The 22,379-nt window shown below is 38.5% G+C and overlaps 1 protein-coding gene across 1 annotated transcript in view; it reads right to left on the reverse strand.

Moving 5' to 3' along the window:
• Nucleotides 1–22,379, reverse strand: part of LOC131495869 (ankyrin repeat domain-containing protein 26-like) — a 168,276-nt gene that overhangs the window by 137,692 nt on the left and 8,205 nt on the right. The window contains exons 4-5 of the mRNA XM_058701043.1: nucleotides 18,165–18,271; nucleotides 13,898–13,968 (exon numbers count right to left, since the gene is read on the reverse strand). Of these exons, the coding sequence (XP_058557026.1) occupies nucleotides 13,898–13,968; nucleotides 18,165–18,271 (178 nt within the window). The remainder of the gene's footprint in view (nucleotides 1–13,897; nucleotides 13,969–18,164; nucleotides 18,272–22,379) is intronic.

Genomic DNA, 22,379 nt, shown 5'->3' on the forward strand with positions numbered 1-22,379 from the left:
AAAAGAAAGCTGGAGTCACCACACTTCCACCAGAAAGACTAGATTTTAAACCAGAGACTGTAGTAACAGATTCAGAAGGGCATTGGATCATAATTAAGGGGTCTATCCATCAAGAGGAGCTAACAATTGCAAATGTTTATGGCCCCAAAGTGAAACGCCCACACATATGTATCGATTAATCACAAACATGATTAAGTGTATACATACAAATACCATGATTGTAGACGACGTTAAGACTCCACTCATGGCAACAGGCGGGTGGTCAAGGCAGAAAATCAGTAAGGACACACAGATCCAATGTGTCATTGGACCAGATGTATTCAGATATACATAGATATATATTGGCCTAATATATACATTTATATACATGGATATCAACACCGATATATTAAGATCTTTTCATCCAACAGCGGTAGAATGCACATTCTTCTTAAGTGCACATAGAACATTCTCCAATGTCTCCAAGTGACATCCTGGGTCACAAAACAGCCCTCCACAAATATAAAAGGACGGAGATCATACCTTGCATATTTTCAGATCACAGCCTCGAGCACTTGCTCATTCTTTCTCTCTCCCTCCCTTTCCAAGAGAAATACAAACATTACAAAAACATTTAGCTCAGCTCCTTCCAAGAAAGAGAAAAACAAGAATAATAAACCTTGTGGGGCAACGAGTCCTGGATGGAAACCACACACAGACAGTAGAATTCCATAACCAATATGTTGACAATGGAGTTGACAGAAAGTGATGTACTAAAAGAACAGACACTAAAGAAATCGTTTCTGCAAGGACAAATTAGGGTAGGGGTAAACCATTAAAAAAGAGCCTGGTGCGGGGAACACGTATGTGGCACAGTCAGTTCAGCATCCACCTTCAGCTCATGAGTCATGATCTCACGGTTTGTGGATTTCAGCCCCACGTTGAGCTCTGTGTTGACAGCTCGGAGCCTGCAGCCTGCTTTGGATTCTGTGTCTGCCCCTAACCCGCTTGCACTCTGTGTCTCTCTCTGTCTCAAAAATAAATAAACATTAAAAAAAATTTTAAAAAATACCGTAAAAAGCATGGAGGTTGAAGAGGGAAAAAGGAAAAAAAAAATTACACGGAACCAATCAATCAAGCATGAGCTTAAGACAAAAAAGAAAAGGAAAAATGTGAGCAAAGGGAGGTAAGTGGAAACAACATACATTTTTCAACAGGTACATAAGTAGGATTGGGAATATACTATGAACAATAGTCTCTTTTAAACCTTTTAAAGATATATGTCTCTCTATATGTGTGTGTGTGTGTATATATATATATATATATATATATATATATACACACACATATTTATACATTTATACATATATAAATATATATTTATATATATGTGTGTGTGTGTGTATATATATATGTATATATATGTATGTATATATGTATATGTATATACATATATATATGTATGTATATATATATACACATACACATTTATACATATATAAATATATATATTTATATATATGTGTGTGTATATGTGTATATATATATGTGTGTGTGTATATATATATATGTGTTTGTGTGTGTGTTATATAAGTGTAAATGTATATGTGTATATATGTGTATATTTTATATATCTCTATCTATATCTATCTATATCTATATCTATATATCTATCTATACAATATTTACGTAAAGGAGAGGCTTTGATTCACAGTATATCCCTAATAATACTGACTCTTATCACTCTACAGTTATCTGGTTATAAATACTGTAATGAAGATTTAAAAATTTTTCAGTATAAATAAATTGTTCAATTCCTGGCATCTTTCGCTTCTGAAGAGCTAGAGATTATTACTAGACTAAGAAAAGAACAGAAAAAGAGAGGTTCCTAACAAGTCAACATTCACTATGGAGAACGAATTGGGAATGAGAATTCTAGGAAGAAATGGGAACCCCCAAAGGATGTATGTAATGGGACACAGATGGGGTTAAACAAACAAAGGCTGAGGACTTTTTCTCTGCAATTCTAAGCTCACAATGGGAGGATACTAAAAATAGACTGTAACCTTCTTTCTTATGTAACTCCTGATTTCCTCAATAGAATTCATTTGCGTGTATACATGTTAAACACTAAAACGGAATATAAACTGAAGCCTGACTTTCTAAATTCACATATTTAATTGTGATATATCATGCGTATTTTGTTACTTTTCAAACTCCATTCTACGGAATTCCATTTCCCTACTCATTTATTCACATTCAAAAACCATGGCATTGCTTCTTCCAAGCAAGACTTTATTCTAGCAGCTCCAGGAGTCAAACAAGTGTGTTTCCTAACCTCCAGGAGCTTATCAAGATTTAGGGGCTTTGAAATGAATACTGAAATAAATATCACATGTCTGAAACTTTAAATTTTAGAATCGGACACAAGGACTAGGAGGAGATAGTTTTCAAAGCTACAGTATGAAACATTTCTGAAATTAGAAATTTGACAACTTGGCTATGAAGAGCCTCTGCTCATAGAGCTACTCTTTTCAGCAAAATACGTATTCTTCGGGGAGATGCACCATTCTACCTTACTCTTCATGGAGTTATTTCAAAACTACAGGGGAACACCTTTGTAAGGTAAATGTTGAGAAATAATGTAAACACCTAAATTTCTACATTTTCTAATATGATTTTAGTCTAAATGTAGAACAAAGGATAGAGCCAAAGGAAAATCCTGTATCTCACCAAAATTAAACTTGCCCAGGGCGGGGGGCAACCTACAATAGATACTTGGACCCAATCAGGTTTCATTTAGGCATGAGTATTATCAGTCATGTTACTATCACAGTAAGAATCCTTATCCTTAAGCAATGTCATATTGCCTCCATTATGGGAAAGCTTTTCCCAATATAATTTGACGGTCATTATATATTTTCCAGCCCATTCTTTTATCAGCCTCCACCAGTAGGATTTACCAAAGTACAACAAAACAAAACAAAACAAAACATTCAACGCGTCATGTATCTGTAGAGTGGTTTGTCCTTGCTAACTTTCCATGACACACATAAAATGATGATACACAGGCTCCTCTTAAATTTTCAGAGTGAATAAGGGAGAAAACTCAATTCAGAGCAGGAAAGTGAGTTTCACAGGAAGATACTTTACCTTGGTACCAAAATCTAAGTCTTGGCTAGCTGATGTAGACCATGAATCATCAGGAACAGGTGTGTCAGAAAGCCTTTAGAGCAAAAAAATACAACAAAAACTTGTTCATTCATTTAAAAACAACATTTAGAAAAGTTAAGGGAAAGGTCAAGTATCTGTTTATTCCACGAAGTTTCTTGGTATCATTAAAAGTTGTCCTCTGGTTTTGTCATTAAGTTTTATTTTAATTCCAGTAATAGTAACATCCAGAGTTATATTAGTTTAAGTTGTACAATATAGTGATTCACCAACTCCATACTCACCCCGTGCTCATCATGACAAGGGCACTCTTTCATCCCCATCATCTCTTTCATCCCTCCCACCACTCACCTCCTCTCCGCAACCATCCGTTCCTTCTCTGCAGTTAAGAGCCTATTTCTTGGTTTGTCTCCCCTTTTGTTTCCTCCCTTTGCTCGTTTGTTGTTTCTTAAGTGCTACATGAGTAAAATCATATGGCATTTGTCTTTCCCTGACTTTGCTTACCATACTACCCTCAGGCTCCATCCAGGTGATTGCAAATGGCAAGATTTCATTGTTTTATGATTGAGTAATATTACAGTGTGTGTGTGTGCATGTGTGTGTGCGTGTGTGTGCGTGTGTACGTGTGTGTGTGTGTATGGATATACATATACACACACACATACATTCATATAGGGCTTCTTCTTCGTTCACTCATCTGTCAATGGACGCTTGCGCTGGCTGTTGGAAATAATGCTGCAATAAACACAGGAGTGCGTGTGTCCCGTGGAATTCGTGTTTTTGTATTCTCTTGGGTAGTATCCAGTAGTGCAATTACTGGATCATAGGAGAGTTCTGTTTTTAATTTTTTGAGGAACCTCCATACTGTTTTCCACAGGGGCCGCACCCATTTGCATTTCCACCAACGGTGCAAGAGGTTTCCTTTGTCTCCACATCCTCGCAAACACTTGCTTCTTGTGGCTTGGAGTGTAGCCATTCTGACAGGTGTGACGTGGTATCTCCTTGTAGTTTGGGGAGCATCTTTTCATGTGTCTGTTGACCATCTGTATTTTGTCTTTGGAAAAGTGTCTGGTGATGTCTACTGCTCATTTGTAAACTGGGCTTTTTTGGAGGGGGATGATATTGACATGTATCATTTTTTTAGACATTGTGGATACTAACCCTTTACTGGATTTGCAAAACATTTCCAAATTTGTTCTCCCATTCCAGAGGTTGCCTTTCAGTTTTGACGGTTTCCTTCCCTGTGCAAAAGCTTCGTAGGTTGGTATAGTCCCCATACTTTATTCTTGCTTTATTTCCCTTGGCTCAAGAGGCATAACTAGTAAAATGTGGCTACAGCCAAAGTCAGAGAAATGACGGCCTGCGCTCTATTCAAGGATTTTTTATGGTTTCAGGTCTCACACTTAGGTTTTTAATTCATTTTCAGTTTCTTTGTGTGTATGGTACAGAAATTGGTCCTGGGTCATTCTTTGGCATGTGACTTGTCCAGTTGTCCCCACACCATTTGGTGAAGAGACTGCCTTTTCCGCACTGGATAGTCTTTCCTGTTTGTGGAAGATGAACTGACCATACACTGGTGGATTTATGTCTGGGTTTGCGGTTCTAGTCCACTGAGCTATGAGGCTATTTTGTACGCCAGTACCCACCATACTGTTTGGATTACTACAGCTTTGGAATACAACTTGAAAGCTGAGATTGTGATACCTCCAGGTTTCCTCGTTTTCAATATTGCTTTGGCCATTCAAGGTCTTTTGTGGTTCTATACAACGTTTAGGATTGTTTGTCTAGCTCTGTGCCAAATGCTGTTGGTATGTTGACAGGGATTGCATGACATCTGTCGATGGCTTTGGGTAGTGTAGACACTTTAAAAATATGTATTCTTCCCATCTGTGAGCATCGGATGTCTTTCTCTTTCTTTCCGTCACTTTCAATTTCCTTCGTCAGTGTTTTACGGTTTCCAGAGTACAGGTCTTTCACAATTTGGACCCTGTTTTAAAAAAAAGCTTTCTGTTCTCTATTTGGCCTCGACCTCTCCTAACCTGTGAAATCTCCAGGAAAGACCCAGTCTCAGTTTCCATAACCAAATGTGACAGGCAGGGAATGCTCTGAAATGGTTGAAAATTAAATGTATAAACATTACCACAATGACGTCTCACCTCACATCTGTCAGAATGGCTCAGTTTCCACACACAGGAAACAACAAGGGTTGCTCAGGGTGTGGAGAAAAAACAACCCTTGTGCACCGGTCATGGGATGTAAATTGGTATTGCCACAGTGAAAGCCAGTATGGAGGGGCCTCAACAAATTAAAAACACACATCCCATAGGATCCAGTGATTCCACTACTGGGTATTTGATTTCTATTATTAAAATATTTTTCTGCAAGATGAAGACAAAATCAAAGAAAGAAATGAAAGAAAGAAAGAAAGAAGAAAGAAAGAAAGAAAGAAAGAAAGAAAGAAAGAAAGAAAGGAAGGAAGGAAGGAAGGAAGGAAGAAAGAAAGAAAGAAAGAAAGAAAGAAAGAAAGAAAGAAAGAAAGAAAGAAAGAAAAGAACCCGAATTTAAATCTCATTTCTGTGACTTATCATATCCAACTAGGTCACTTCAATCTCTTTTCAGTTTCAAACTGTCTATGTAAGCAACCATTCGGCAAGGAGGTTAAACAGAATTTGAATTACCAGAGGGTATTTTGAAGAATTAATCTCTGAGGTTCCCTAAATCTTGAGACTCTAAGTACTTTTGATTTGGCCTCTGGAAAAATGGAGAGTCCTTAGCTGGCAGAAGGTGAAATATTAATGGAAAAAAAAGAAATACCAAGAAACCCAGAGAAGAAAGTAAAAAGGCAAAAACACAGTACAGAAACGTCATGGGGAAAAAATTTCCAAAAAAAGAAAAAGCTTCCTAGAACTATTCAAGGGTACTAGCCCAAAGGGAAACCAGACTGGGAACTTAGGCAACAGAGAATCCTCGAAATATCCTAGCAATATCCTTGAGATAGAGACTGAATTTAATTAACGTAACATGGTCTACAACTAGATACCCTTCCCTTTCAGGAAACTCATTTGTCTCAAGAAGAGGAGCTATCACCACATCTAAGGAGCTGCCTGACGACATCTTGCTTATTATGTAAAAGCTGTGACACCATGGCCATATCTGACATCCACCCTAAAATCTCGGATGGTAAAAACAAGGGACTAGTTACCACTGCCTAATTATTTTGTTAGCACTAGTGCTCAAATACATAAGGGCAAATGCTTGCACTAACCTGCTTTCTTAAGAAAACCCTAAATTAGAGTTCCGACATGATTAGCTTTGACATTCTGAGTTGATCTGCCCTAGGACCTGTATCTTCATCTCAGTGCTGCTGAGGAACCGGAGAATGGATGTGGAAGCTACACCGGCTGACGGGCAAGCCTCTCAGCTACCCATTAACTATGGAATCAGGGTCGAGTCATCAACCTCCCTGAACCACAGTTGCCAAACTAATAAAAAGTAGGCTACAACAACACAGCTATTTTGCAAAGCTATGCAATGCCTATATAACTTAAGAGATGTTATGCATAGGATATAGTGTCTTGTACAGGGTAGAACACGCAACAACTGCTTTTGTTCTCTGCATTCCCTTAGGAAACACATAATTTTCAGTTCATTCATTTCACTTCCTTTCCTTTCCTTTTCCATTTCATTTCATTACATCCCTTTATACATTGAGAGTGAGTGCACACAGAAATCGGGAAAGATATCCCAAGGAGGCTGTCAGCACAAAACCCGACGTGGGGCTTGAACTCACAAACCTGAGTTGAAATCAAGAGTCCCAATCTTAACCGACTGAGCCACCCACATGCCCCAACGAACGTCATTTTTACAAATTCATAAAAATCCTACCTGGTTATAGAATCTTCCTCAGCATTCTCATCTGATCCTAAATAAGAAAGCAAAATACATGTTAAATCAACAATTGAAAAATAGAGGAAATTACAAGTGTATGGCTTATGATTTGTTAAAAAGTATTGCTTTGGGACCACACCTGGAAACCACACTACACTGAATGGTAACTATACCATTTGTAGGCTTAAAGCACTAAGAAATCTTACTTTCTCCTCTATATTGACCAAAAGCAAGAATGGGTTTCATCGGAATTTGACACCTACAGGTGAACTGATGTTTACAATGGCCATCACTGACCGACTCTATGACAATGGAGGAAAATGGTGTTGTTAGGAGAATGATTATCACAAGCTGACAATTTCAAACTGCAACTAGCATGAGTTTTCTGGACTTGCACTCCTAGAGAAGTTAAAAGAGATTTTTTTTATTTTGTTGTAACACAGCAGAACTTCCCCAGCCATTTAGTAGAGACTGTTCAGTTTTAGGATGAAACAACACCTCACAAATGTGCTCCATAGCTATTGTACCTTGCAGCATGGCCAAATCATAGCAAACAGACTCTCCCTGGCCTTTTTCCCAATGGCAAGGTAAGTAGGAAGAATTTGGCGTTCCAATTTGATAAAGTTCTAACTTCTCAAGACTGTCTCCTTCCATTGCTAGAGAGTCTATCTAGACCCACTGAACATCACAGAGGATGATCCCAATGTTAGTTCTATGTAGTGGCTCATGATGTCATTTTCCTCAACCCTCCCCATTAGGTGACACACATCTAGAGAAATCATGCTTTTTTTCATGGAAGGCAGAGGTCATCAGATCCTCTACTGATGAGCAACAAAACAAAACAAAGTGCAAAGAATATCTTGAATGCCTACATTCAATTAGTGGGGAATTTTAATTTTCTAAACATTCAACGATATCCACTGTATCGTTGTTACTGTACTAACAAGATATTGTTACTATATAACACTCTGGAAAGAGCAAGACTATGGAGGTAAGGGTTGGGATGAATGTAGGGAAAAAGGGGCACAGCCCAGAGGACTATTTTTTAAAATTTTTTAACGTTTATTTATTTTAGAGACAGAACATGAATGGGGGGAGGGTCAGAGAGAGAGGGAGATACATAATCGGAAGCAGGCTCCAGGCTCCAATTTGTCATTCCAGAGCCTGACGCAGGTCTCAAACTCGTGAACCACGAGATCATGACCTGAACCGAAGTCGGACACTTAACCGACTGAGCCACCCAGGCGCCCAAGCACAGCGGACTTTTAAGGCAGTGAAACTCTTTCACACGATACGACAGTGGAGGATTCACATCATTACACATTTGTTAAAACTCATAGAATGTATAACACCAAGGCTGAACACTAATGCAAATTAGAGACTTTGCCTGAAAATGATGAGTTAGTGTCCATATAAAATGCACCACTCTTGTCAGGGTGCCTGGGTGGCTCAATTGGTTCAGCGTCCATGTCTGGATCTGAGGTCAGGTCATGATCTCACAGTACATGGGATCAAGTCCTGCATCAGGCTCTGTGCTGACAGCACAGGATACTTTCCGCCCCTCCCTCTGCCCCTTGGCTGCTCACACGCATACATGCTCTGTCACTCAAAACTAAACAAAGGAACTGAAAAAAAATTACTACTAAAAACGGACCACTGTCATGCAAGATGTTAACAACAGGGGAGGCTAGGCATGTACGGGTGCATGTTATGGTATATGGAGACTCTCTGTGCTTTCTATTATATTTTGCTGTGAACTTAAAACTGCTGAAAAAATAAGGCTCATTAAATGTAAAAAACAATCAAACAAAGTACAACAACCAAACACGGTATCCATTGAAGCTACTCTTAGCATATATTAACCATGATACAGTCACCTTGAACATTAAGATAGAGATCAAAGTAACACAATAGGGGTACTGTCTCCCATATGGAAGTATATGAAAATGCATAAAGCAAAATACAAAAATACAAGTTATTTGTGTACTTAGGCAAGAAAACAATTGATGAATATGACCAAATATAACTATAAACAGGGATTCAGCACTATATGAATCAAACCTGGGTTTTCCTTATAATTGAGATTTTATTCTAATTTTAAATCAAAAATCATTATGCTGATCGTATCTAAGAATCATAATGAAAGCTTAATCACATAAAAAAAATGATAATGACCTAATATTGCCCTAGTCTTTTTTGTACAAATACCTACTTCATATGGATGATGAAACTGAAACCAGTACCATGTTAACCATCATATTACTTGCTATTAAAATAAAATTTTAAGACACCACCAAAAATGAATTGAGGCTGTAATTCCTATGCAGAAAAGGTTTCATCCAGCAGGCCAAAGATGGCTACCCTCAGAATATCCTACTTGAATGACTGGCCCATGGTTATTCCCTGGGATCTTGGATTTAAGGAAGGTTTCCACCATTCCCTAGCTTGGTAAGAGAAGCTCACTGTGCCTAAGTGTTGGTAAAATCAGTGTGTTTAAGGTCGTACACTTGATTTCTTTTTGGAAACCTGGAATTTTGGGACATGCTAAGGAGAAGATGCCTATGTGCTTAGCATTTGATGAAAACCTTGGGCACTGAGTATCCATAAGGCTCCTACTGGCAGACAACATTTCACTTGTGCTGTCCTAATTTGATGCTGGAGGAATTAAGCACATCCTGCTAACTCCATAAAGATAGGATTCCTGGAAGCCTGTGCTTGGTCTACTCTGGACTTCACCCCATGCACCTTTTCTCTGTGCTGATTGGCCTTTCTAGCCTGTCCCCATAACAAACCATAGGCAACAACTATATGCTGAGTCCTGTGAGATCTTCCAGTGAATAATCAAATCTGGGTGTCATTGTGGTGCCTCTATCACAACTGCATTATATGAAATTTTTATTATTTGTGTTGATGTCATACACGTGGTTACAGTCAGAAGGTTATGTCACAGAATACCTTTCCTGGAATCTCTTTTTCTTGGTATTTGCCTGGAAAATTCCTACATTCCTATATATCCTTTTGAAGAAAGGTTTAAAAGGAATAGATGAAATCATGATGTCACAAAGTGTGAAACAAGCAACAATCCTAATTTACTCAGAAAAAAAAAAAGAGAGAGAATCCTGGTGGTTGCCGCTATGTTCTACCATATACAAGCTCCTCTCAAATATGAAAAATCAGTTAATTTTTCCAACTAACTAGGACTTAGTTCATTTTTCTGGCAGATAGGAATCAAAAGAAGTAACAGGGATTGTTCTAGAAAAAACAGAACTATCAGACCCAGTATAAAAACATACTACTGATTATAGTTTTTTGTTTGTTTCTTTTCCTTAATTTCTTAGAAAATTAAAAATATAGTTCACCTATTAAAGGCAGTCATTGCCAAAATAATCAAAAATTCATAATTACTGTGTCCTCATTCCTGCTGCTCTCCTCTGTTCATCTGATAAAGTCCTACACATTTTTCATGTCCAATTTAAATGCTGGCACACAACCTGGAAATTTCTGAGTCTTCTGAGAGTTCTCTCTCACCGCCTAACTTTTCATATTCAGGAATCACAAATTCGTATTAACTATACTGTTTCAGTCTCTGCTTTATCTTTTCCCTGCCCGTGCCCTAGTCAAACATGAGTTCTTAACTGATTATTTTCGCAGGGAAAAAAAAACCCACCAAATATTATTGTTATTTCTTAAATGAATAAAAAAATAAGCAAAACAAATGAGAAAGACACAAGGCCAAGAAAAAAAAATTAATGAAATAAATTGAACCCCCTGACGTTTTCAATCTACACAGCTGAAAGTTTCACAATGGACTAATACTAGGCTAAGAAAACAAGAGCTTCCTTTGCCTCCCAGTCTCTTTATGTGGTTTCCTATAACCTATCCTCCATATGAGGGTTCAGCAAGCTACGGCCACAGGCCAAATCCAACCTGCCATCTGATTCTGTAAATAATGTTTTACTGGGGCATAGCCCCATGTCTTCACTTACATATTGCTATAGCTGCTTTCACACTGCAAGGGCAGAGCTGAGAAACCACATCACCTAAAATATTCACTGGCTCTTTAGGAAAAAGGCTTGGTGATCTGTATTTTATGCCATAACCAGAGTGTCATAACTCAAATCTAATCTTATTAGTCTTCTGCTTCAAATTCTCCAAAATCCCTGCATCAAATACTGCTGGCTCCCTCCCTAAGAAACATTCCATATTCTTCATTTTTGCTAGAGAATCACAACTTTATTGTGATATTTAATGTCTCCATACACAGAGAAGGTGGCCTCACCCTGGCTTCAAAAAGAGAAAGGATTATTCTAAGCTAATCACAGTACCTGATTTATCAGGGACCAGTTTTAGGAATGAGTATGTGATGTAACCTAGTCTTTAAAATGTTAGAGGAAGTCTACTGCAAGCCTCTTCCTAGTGAAAAGAAACACCTAAAGAAAAGCAGTCCTTCCCACCCACTGGATGTTGTATGTGAGAATATGATACCTGGAGCTGTTGCTAATTAGCCACCACGGAAAGGAGAAATAAAAATACCACCAACTCCAAAACTGAACAAGAGACGACTGGCATCCTGATGACATCACTGAACCATCAAAACATTTCTGGTTCCTACTGTTTTAGTCACTGTAGAAGTCACCTATTATTTGCCGCTAAAAGCATCCTACCAAAGAAATTTCCCAAGGCCTATCGGGTAAGATCTACTCCTTTCTATAGCACTAACAAACTTCCATAAGCTTGTCTTACCTAGGTATTCACCTCATTCCCAACCATTGCCATAGCACAGCTTTTCTACCAGCAAAACCCAACTGCTCATAAATCCTGCTAAGTTCACTCATACACCTTCGCCTCTGCACTGCTGTGTACTCTGCCAAACACGTAATCATGATAGTTTACAAACATTGTCAAACATACAAATGTTGGTCCCTCTGCCTCTCTACCTGGCAAACTGAACTCACTCTGCATGCTTACCGTAGATTCTACCCAGTCCTTGAAAACTCGGATTCCTCACGGGGAACTTACGGTAACTGGAACAAATGCCAATACAAAATAACAATGATAATTATAAGCTCTACGAGACTCTGGCACCTAGTAAGCACTAAATAGAGTAAATAATACAAATGGCAGTAGTAACAACAACTCCTGGGGTGCAGAGACTGGTTTTTGCATGTTTGTATTCTACAACAATAGGATAACACTTAGTAGCTAACAGGCACTTAAGAGTTACTTGTGAAGTGAACAAATGGACATGAATAAAAATGATTCCTTTGAAAATTATTTTTAAAAACCACAGAAACTTTTCTGTTTCAAAAACCGCAGGGACAGCTCTATTCTGTTATGAGCAGCTTAATGATCAAAACGCTGTCTGTTCTATCTTTGCCTTTCCTGTAACTTCCAAAACTAACCTACAGAAGTTCTTTGGTAACAGTCTGCCAAGTTAAAGCTTTCTTCCTACTTTTCAGATTGTACAGTGCACTAGGTGCCACAACTAGGGAGCAACAGTAGCATTTGTGTGTGTGTGTGTGTGTGTGTGTGTGTGTGTGATTGTGAAACATCTTTGTGCTGTTATTATAATTTCTGGAGCCCAAGTTGCCCTATTTGAATACTTATAAAGATAAAATTTTGACTAATGGCAACGGAGTATCTTATTCTAACAAAATTACAGTGTCATGACAATTCTCCAACAAACAGAAGAAAACATTGTTCTAATGAAGTCAACATATCTCATTCTGGATTTGTTGTTGTTGTTTTTAAATGTTTATTTTTTTGAGAGATACAGAGCATGCATGTACAGGGGAGGGGCAGAGAGAGAAGGAAAAGGGAAAATGCCACACAGGCTCTGAGCTGTCAGCAAACAGCCCGACAGAGAAGTCTGACACAGGACTCCAACTCACCAACTGTGAGATGATGATGACCTGAGCTGAAATCAAGAGTTGGACACTTAACCGACACAGCCACCGAAGCGCCCCTCTCATTCTGTCTTGATTTATGAGGAGTGAAGTTGATAATGGTGAGACCTTGATGATATAATATGTGAAATAACCTATGCCTCTCAACAAGGCATTGCTTTTCTTCGGCACTCCTGGAAGCTATCTGTAAAAAACAATCTCATTGGCAGTGCTGCACACTAGCTAAGATTTGCAGTTCTTATTATTTGCCATTTGTTTATGGTACCAGGAAAGTACTGTAGAATTCCCAATTTTAGGGCTGGTTCATTTTTTCATGAGACAAATCACTAGGTAACAATATTTACTAAATATAATCCATTTGTAAACATTTTATAAAAGATCCATTTTTATAACAAGTGCAATTTGTTATAATATGTTTATGGAGGAAACATAAAACGTACTAACTTAAAAATCTTTTTTCCTCTGGGCACCTGGATGGCTCAGTTGGTGAAGCATCTGACCTTGGCTCAGGTCGTGATCTCGCAGCTCACGAGTTTGAGCCCCACGTTGGGCTCTCTGCTGTCAGTGGAGGAGCCTTCTTTGGATCCTCTGTCTACCTTCCTCTGTCCCTCTCCTTCTCTCTCTCTCTCTCTCTCTCAAAATTAAATAAACAGTTAACAAAGCATTTTCGTATTTATTACACAAAGATGTCACATGGTATTTTAGGGGTCATGACTAAAATAATGAATTGCTTTTCAGATAATACTGCCTCATGTTTTCAATTACCTACAGTTAACTTCTTAAGTAATTCTGAACATTAGACTATAAAGAAAGAAAGTAAGTAAGAAAAAAATATACATGCAATTTACACATTGGTGTTCTTTTCTTCATTGTTCTTTCATTATCAAAACACACTTACTCTGACTTTACTTATGTTAGGACCACCAAGAGCAATTAACTATGTAAAGTCTTACCAGGATTGCTGTTGTGCAAAGAATTTTTAAGCATGATTTCTTCTTTATGTCGGCAAATTATTTCATAATTGCTATGTTTAAAAAAGGGTGATAAATAATATTACTATCTTAACGCTGATATGGAAAACATTTACCAAATAAATCAAATTCTTAGAGTATTTCAAATAATATCAGAGCAAATATAAAAACTTGAATTACCCCATATACTTCAAATTTGTACGTTCTAGAAGCTTTTCATTAAGTCTGTACTTAAGAAAAAAACAGGAAGATGAACCAGTCATTAATACTAAGCTAGAATAGCTTAGTAAATTAGAACTAGCTTGCCAGGAGCACCTGGGTAGTTAAGCATCCAACTTTAGCTCAGGTCATGATCTCACAGTTTATGGCTTTGAGCCGCACGTTGGGCTCTGTGCTGATAGCACAGAGCCTGGAGCCTGCTTCGGATTCTGTGTCTCCCTCTCTCTCTGCAACCACCCCCCACCCCAGCTCGTACTCCGTCTCCCTCTATCAAAAGTAAATACACATCAAATAGAAATGAGAATGATTAGAATTCGCTTGCCAGAATGGAAAGTGTTTGGAACCCAGAAGTCCCAGCTCTATAACCTATAGCTATTTGTTCTTGGACAAGCCACTTCTCTTTGGCTCAAAATCTCCCTCTATAAAACAAGGTAAATTACTGCCTTATTTTACAAGGTTGATAAGAGGATTTAATGAGATATTATACCCAAAACATGGCCTCTCAGGCAATGGCCTCTTAGGTGATGCTCATTACTCTGGGAAGGGCAAGATGAGACATTCCATGACTTCAGAAAAGATGCTCCACAGGATTTAAAGTGGTGGTCCAGGGGCACCTGAGTGGCTCAGTCCGTTGAGCATCCAACTCTTGATCTCAGCTTGGGTCTTGATCTCAGGCTCGTGAGTTCAAGCCCCATGTTGGACTCCATGCTGGGCATGGAACCTACTTAAAAATAAGACAGGGGTACAGATCTGCTAACAAAGGAGAAAGGGAAGTCCGATCTCTTCCTGCAGCATCATTTGAACCTCTCTGACAGCTTAGAATGATCCCAACTAACATCTTCTGGCAAACAAACAAACAAACAAACAAACAAACAAAAAGACAAACAAGATCCTCAAAGGGTAACTCATAAGGAAAGTCTAGGCTAAGATATGGGTTCCACATAAGGTCTTTGAGTGTGGAGGGACAGGGGTGTATGGCAAAAGCCAGGAGGCCCAGCTGCCCAAACAGGGTGCTGGTGCTTTGGGATAGCTGCTGAGCATATGTGCATGTGCAGTGAACAAAGAAACTTTATAGCTTTGAAATCTAAGTGTGGAACACCATGAAGACTGAAAACTCTGGATCAGCAAGGGAATCCTGGGAGTAAAGGTCAATCACGACCTGACTGCAGCACCAGTTTCAACAGCAAGCCACAACAACAGAATCAAAGGAAACTGTAGAATGATCAGGATGTCCTTTTTTTCCCCTCCAAATGACTTGTGAAAGAGGACTGTCTCTTTGGACTTAGGGTGCTCCTTAGGTTCTTGGAAAATTCAAGGGACAGAGTACAGGACATAGCCCTCAAAGGAAAGTAGAGGGTCTTTCTTCTACAAAACTGAACATTTCAAGACCCAAGTTACTAGTTTAGAAAACACAGAGATGTAGCATTATTTGTGTCCCATGCAGAGGGGTTATACTTGAAATGAAATGGATAAGGTTAGGATCCTGGAGGATAAAGGTCTCAAAAGTCCTGAGATAAAGAATTATGCACACATTCCTACTTCCAACTAGTCTAGTCCTTTGCTTGATTCTGGCTAATGTTGTGGACTAACCGACTGCCATTCCAAAACTGCCTGACCAAACTACGAAACCCCATCTGTTACACACAAAGTTAACAGTTAAATTATTTTAAACCTCAGTTTAGTAATAACTAGCATTTTAATACAAACACTTACAGATTAAAACCCTTAATATAAACATATTCATCTGCAGCCCATCCATATACATCTTGAGGAAAGGGGCCAATACCTTGCTGAAGAAGAACCCTGACTACATTTGTTGAGTCATAATTTACAGCAAGCATGAAGGCTGTTCTAAAATAACAGAGATAACTTCACTCTTAGGAATTTAGAGTTATTTAAACAGCTAATTTGATATACTTTATCAGCTTAATATCTTGCCTATCTGTTCAGAATCGACCATTTACATGTTTCAGTGTTCATCTGTGTAAATGATCTTCAAAACTAAAATGAAGGGACAAAAAGGAAACTTCTTGTCCCACTTGGGTAATGTATTATAGAGTTGCTAATTTAAAGTCGTTTGATAAACAAGAAACTATGCTAGGTCATTTATCTGAATAGGTAAAGATTTAAAAAAAAATAATTCCCCACGTCTTCCTTAATCTGATACAGTGCACTTCAAAGCCATCTAGAGGTCAAGTAAGTATAAAAACTATCTGCAGGCTTAAAATGATAATATTTTAATGCGAATGCTAACAAAATAGGCATAATTATGGGGCGCCTGGGTGGCGCAGTCGGTTAAGCGTCCGACTTCAGCCAGGTCACGATCTCGCGGTCCGTGAGTTCGAGCCCCGCGTCAGGCTCTGGGCTGATGGCTCGGAGCCTGGAGCCTGTTTCCGATTCTGTGTCTCCCTCTCTTTCTGCCCCTCCCCCATTCATGCTCTGTCTCTCTCTGTCCCAAAAATAAAAAATAAAAATAAAAAAAAATGTTGAAAATAGGCATAATTATAGTTAACGATGCTGATAAGCATATGGTAGGCACTAAATTAAATGCTATGTATATAAAATATTATTTACGCACAACCACCCTTGAAGGATATATTATTATCCTCCTTTTCATATCAGGAAACATATTTAGTGATGATACATAACACTCCCAAGGTCACAACACCTAGCCAGTAGGAAAGCTATGAATCAATCTAGTCTTGTGTGAATCTAAAGCACATCTCTTCCTTCTTTATCACCCACCTATAACTTATCCTCATTAAAGGAAAAGTCTATACAGTTAAAGTTATCTTTCATCTTTCTACTCCTACCAGTTGAAAATAAAATAAAAAATACATATACTGGACATGAAAAAGGGTAAAACCTGATGAGACTTGGTAATAGTAATCATCATTAGAGATCACCTAACGACATCAGTATTACTCAAAAAAGAAAAAAAAGCAATTTAAAGAAAAGTGTCATCCAAAAGACACAAAAAATCCTATTTATGTTTAATATACATCTTTTTTTTAACATTTATTTGCTTTTGAGAGACAGAGCTCAAGCAAGGGAGAGGGAGAGAGAGCGGGATACACAGAATCCAAAGCAGCTCCAGGCTCCGAGCTGTCAGCACAGAGACCGGCGTGGGGCTCGAACGCACAAACCATGACATCATGACCACAGCCAAAGTCATAGACTTAAGCAACTGAGACACCCAGGCACCCCAATATACATCTTTGAAGGAAAAATGTATATGAAGTAGAAATTATTTTTTTAAGTTTATTTACGATTTATTTCGAGAAAGAGAGAGTGCACATGAGAATGTGGGCAAGGGGCAGAGACAGACAGAGAGAGAGAGAGAGAGAGAGAGAGAGAGAGAGAGAGAGAGAGATTGAGAATCCGAAGCAGGCTCTGCAACGTCAGCACAGAGCCTGATGTGGGGTTCAACCCACGAACCATGAGATGATCACCTGAGCCAAAGTCAGATGCTAAACAACTGAGCCACCCAGGTGCCTCTATGAAGTAGAAGTTTAAAAAATACTGTAAAAGGTTTAAGAGGGCCAATATTGTGCCCTTAAGTAAATTAAGAGCTGAGAGTCCACCCTTTATAAAACTAAAATGAAATCCCTTTAGTTAACACAAAATCATGTGGCAGAAAAACAAACAAACAAACAAACAAAAAAAACATTGCAGGAGCAACTGGGTGACTCAGTTGGTTAAGCATCAGACTGTTGACCTCAGCTCGGGTCTTGATCTCAGAGTAATGAGTTCAGGCCCAGCGCTGGACTCCACGCCGAACATGGAACCTACTTAAAAATAAACACTGCAAATGACATGAGTCAACATCGTCAAGGAATATGAATTCTGCTATACCCTGTTCTTCATGTTGCCCAGTCAGAATAATTGCTTTCTACCTAACTGGTGATGTGTTGACATTTTTCACTATATAATTACAAATTAATCTTCTTCTTCTGAAGTTAATCTTCCTGACTTGAATAATTATTACCGCTGTAGAACCATACTAAGGTTGAAAAGAAAACTACTGCACCTTTTTAATTTATCCTCTGCATGTATATTTGCTGCCTTTTCTACCAGAACTTCCACTATTTGCTGTTTGTTTTCATTTATGGCAACTAGAAGTGGTGTGATGTTATCCTGTAAAAGAGCAAAAACAATTTAGAATTTACAAAATTGCACCTTTCCATACGGAATTTTAAAACATACAAAAGATCCTCTAAACTGAAACATATAATACAAAAAGTAAATAAAAAATGGCCTCTTCCTTCCCACCACTGTGCTTTCACCTGCTGCTGCTTCTCTTTAAAATAGCCCTCCTCCACTGGGGCACCTGGGTGGCTCAGTTGGTTAAGTGACCAACTGCAGCTCAGGTCATGAGCTCAGGGTTTGTGAGTTCGATCCCTGCATTGTGCTCTATGCTGGCAGCGCACAGCCTGGAGCCTGTTCCAGATTCTGTCTCTCTCTCTCTCTCTCTCAAAAAGAAATACACATTAAAAATTGTTTTTAATAAAATAGCCCTTCTCCACCTTCTTCAACAGATTATATCAAGTCATTCTCCCAAACTCACTTCAAACACTCACTGGTTCCAAGATCCTTGCTTCTATCGCAGTACTTATCATGGTATACTGTAGTTATTGTTCCCTATCTAAACCAAGAGCTTCTTGAGAGCAGGGGCTATTTCTTATCTCTATATCTCCAAACTCCAAAACACAGCAGTATATGCTTTAAGTACTTTTACTGAATTAATAACCTAAATGATGGTCTCTGGAGTAGTGTTTCTTAAATTATCTTCCAAAGAATACCTACTTTGCCAAAGCATAAGAGACTGTTAAAAACTGAGAACAAACTGAGGGTTGATGGGGGGTGGGAGGGAGGGGAGAGTGGGGGATGGGTATTGAGGAGGACACCTTTTGGGATGAGCACTGGGTGTTGTATGGAAACCAATTTGACAGTAAATTTCATATATTAAAAAATAAAAAATTAAAAAAAATTAAAAAATAAAAAATAAAAAAAAAAACACAAAGAATACCTACTTTGCCAGAAGGTAAGTACTATGTCCCATTGGAAAGATTTCATGATCATCTATGTTTGAGAAATATTATAAAACTGCATTATATGTCTGGCATTACAGAAATCCATTTAAATCTGCTCAGTCCCCATTTGACAATCCTTTTTGTGGCAAACATTCACATTTGAGGAATCAGAGTTTCAGGGATATAGTGTGGAGAGTTTTCCGATAAAGGTGAAGATTTTCCCCAAGTTATACAAACTTGCTTGTCTTCTGTCAGTGGTATCAGGATCCACTGACATCCGAGATGTCAACATAAGGCATCGCTGCTCCAAATGGGTCACTAAGGAGATGGGCCCAGAACTCCAAGAGTTAAGCTTCAAATGAACTTTGATTACTTAATATTAAATAGCCCATGGGCTTTCTCCTATTATAAAATGCTAAATTTTTATCTTAACTGTTAGGAAGCTCCATATGAAATTTTATTGTCAATTATAATAATCCTGGGACCCTAATACGTATCTACTTCTTAAAAAATCTGTTTGTATTCTAGTTGTATTCCAGTTTCCACTGGAATAGCTACTTACTTTATATTTTAGGCAAACTATAAATCGGAAATAAAAATATAACGGCTTATCAATAAAAACTCAAACACTGATTTATACACATCATTTTTAGCATAATGAAAGTGACTACATTATTTGCATTTTTAGGGAACAATGCTGAGGAGAAAGAGAATATTGTCTGCAATAGGCATAACCTATTCAACTGTAACCATGATTAATCTAATACAGTTTGCAAATATTCCAATAGGAATATGATTATTCAAATTTTGTTTCTTTTAATGCTTATTTATTTTTGACAGAGAGAGACAGAGCATGAGCTGGCGAGGGGCAGAGAGAGAGGGAGACACAGAATCCGAAGCAGGCTACAGTCTCTGAGCTGTCAGCACAGAGCCCCACACGGGGCTCAAACTCGCAGACAGCGAGATCATGACCTGAGCCGAAGTCGGACGCTCAACCGACTGAGCCACCCAGGCGCCCCAGGAATACGATTATTTATAGTATACAGAAGGAAAAAGTGTCTTGTTTTCAAACTAACTTATGGGGCACCTGGGTGGCTCAGTCAGTTAAAAGGCCGACTTCGGTTCAGGTCATGATGTCATGGTTTGTGAGTTCAAGCCCTGCATTGGGCTCTATGCTGACAGCTCAGCCTGGAGCCTGCTTGGGATTCTGTGTCTCCCTTTCTCTCTGCCCCTCCCCCACTCATGCACGTGCTCTCTCTCTTTGAAAAATCAATAAACATTAAAAAAAATGAATAGAATACAAAAACAACTTAGAAAGTCTAACCTGGAAAATTCAATCCTATTCCGAAGACACTAACATAAAATACAAAATATATATTATAAATTAATATGGATTGCCTTGAAACCCTTGAAATCTTTATCAAAATAGACCATAAAACAGAGGCGACTGGGTAGCTCAGTCAGTTAAGCATCTGACTCCTGACTTTGCCTCAAGACATGGTCTCATGATTCATGAGTTCAAACCCAGTGCCTCCTAGGGATTGTCTCTCTCTTTCTCAAAATTAACTTTAAAAAAAATTACCAAGATTTCTTTGTGTCCAAAAGAGATCTGATTAGCACAGTCTAATATATATATATATATATATATATATATATATATATATATATATGTATATATGTGTGTATAAATATATGTGTGTATGTGTTTGTGTATATCACAGAAATATATGATATATATATGTGTATATATATATACATATATATAAACATATATATAATAAAACAGTAATTGTAAACGCATTGCTTATGGAGGCAAAGTAGGTGACTTGAGTAAGTGAAGAACCTAAGTGGGGACAGTAGCAAACTGGAGACACACATACCTCATATAAAAAGGTCAGCCGCTGAAATGCATACCAAACAGTAGTATGGGCTCAAAGTACCAGGTATGATTCTATAAGAAGTGTCTGATCCAGATTTCTGCATGAGTGTCATAATTTTAAATGTTGACTCAATTTATGGAGGAAACGAACACATCCAGGGGACAAATTTAGTCAATAGCCCACGGGTATTTTGGTTGTGCATAAAGCAAATATTTGTATGTAAATCTTTCCTGAAGTATCAGTATCACGTTTTAGCAAAAACGTAGGCCCCGACATGTAATAAAAATTGCTATTAAGACTCATAAGAGGGTAGGGGAGCCTGGGTGGTTCAGTCGGTTGAGCGTCCGACTTCGGCTCAGGTCACGATCTCACAGTCCATGAGTTCGAGCCCCGCGTCAGGCTCTGGGATGATGGCTCAGAGCCTGGAGCCTGCTTCCAATTCTGTGTCTCCCTCTCTCTCTGCCCCTCCCCCATTCATGCTCTGTCTCTCTCTGTCTCAAAAATAAATAAACATTAAAAAAATATTTTAAAAAACAAGAAAAAAAAAGACTCATAAGAGGGGAGCCTGGGTGGCTTAGTCACTTGAGCATCTGACGCTTGACTTCAGCTCAGGTCATGATCCCAGAGTTGTGGGACTGAGTTCTGCATCAAGCTTGGCACTGAGCTTGGAGCCTGCTTGAGGTTCTCCCTCTCTCCCTCTGCCCTTCTCCCCCACTCACACCCTCTCTGTCTAAAAGAATCACAACAAAAAGACTCGTAACACCCACTTTAAGAATTTTTCCAACGCTTCTTAAAACCGCAATCTATCTGTGTTTAATTCTCCCAGACTGTTAATCAAATAGACAAATTAGTTCACAACTATGCCGAAACTAAATTATGAAAACAATTCCCAACTGCATTGTCACTAACTACATTTCCATGTTTAAAACTACCATTTGGATTATACCAGGGCGATATGAATTTAACAGACATCATAAGACAGTCGGTCACATAGCTTCAACTAATAAAGAAGATTGAAGATTTTATCCTATTGCAATCAGGAAAACACTGCTTGTAATAACCAAATGGCTATGAATATGAGAGAGAGAGAGAGAGAGAGAGAGAGAGAGCAAGCATGAGCGAGTGGGGGAGGGGCAGGGAGAGAGATTCTCATGTGTCTCTGCACCATCAGTGCAGAGCCCAATGTGGGGCTCGAACTCACAAACCATGAGATCACAACCTGAGTGGAAGTCGGTCACTTAATCAACCGAAAAACCTGTGTACCCCTGCATTCAATAGTTAGCTTTTTTTTAAATGTGCACTTTTTGTGGAAGAGAGAGAAAGAGCACGAGC

The sequence above is a fragment of the Neofelis nebulosa genome, chromosome 15 (assembly GCF_028018385.1).
Source record: "Neofelis nebulosa isolate mNeoNeb1 chromosome 15, mNeoNeb1.pri, whole genome shotgun sequence".
Lineage (NCBI taxonomy): Eukaryota > Metazoa > Chordata > Mammalia > Carnivora > Felidae > Neofelis > Neofelis nebulosa.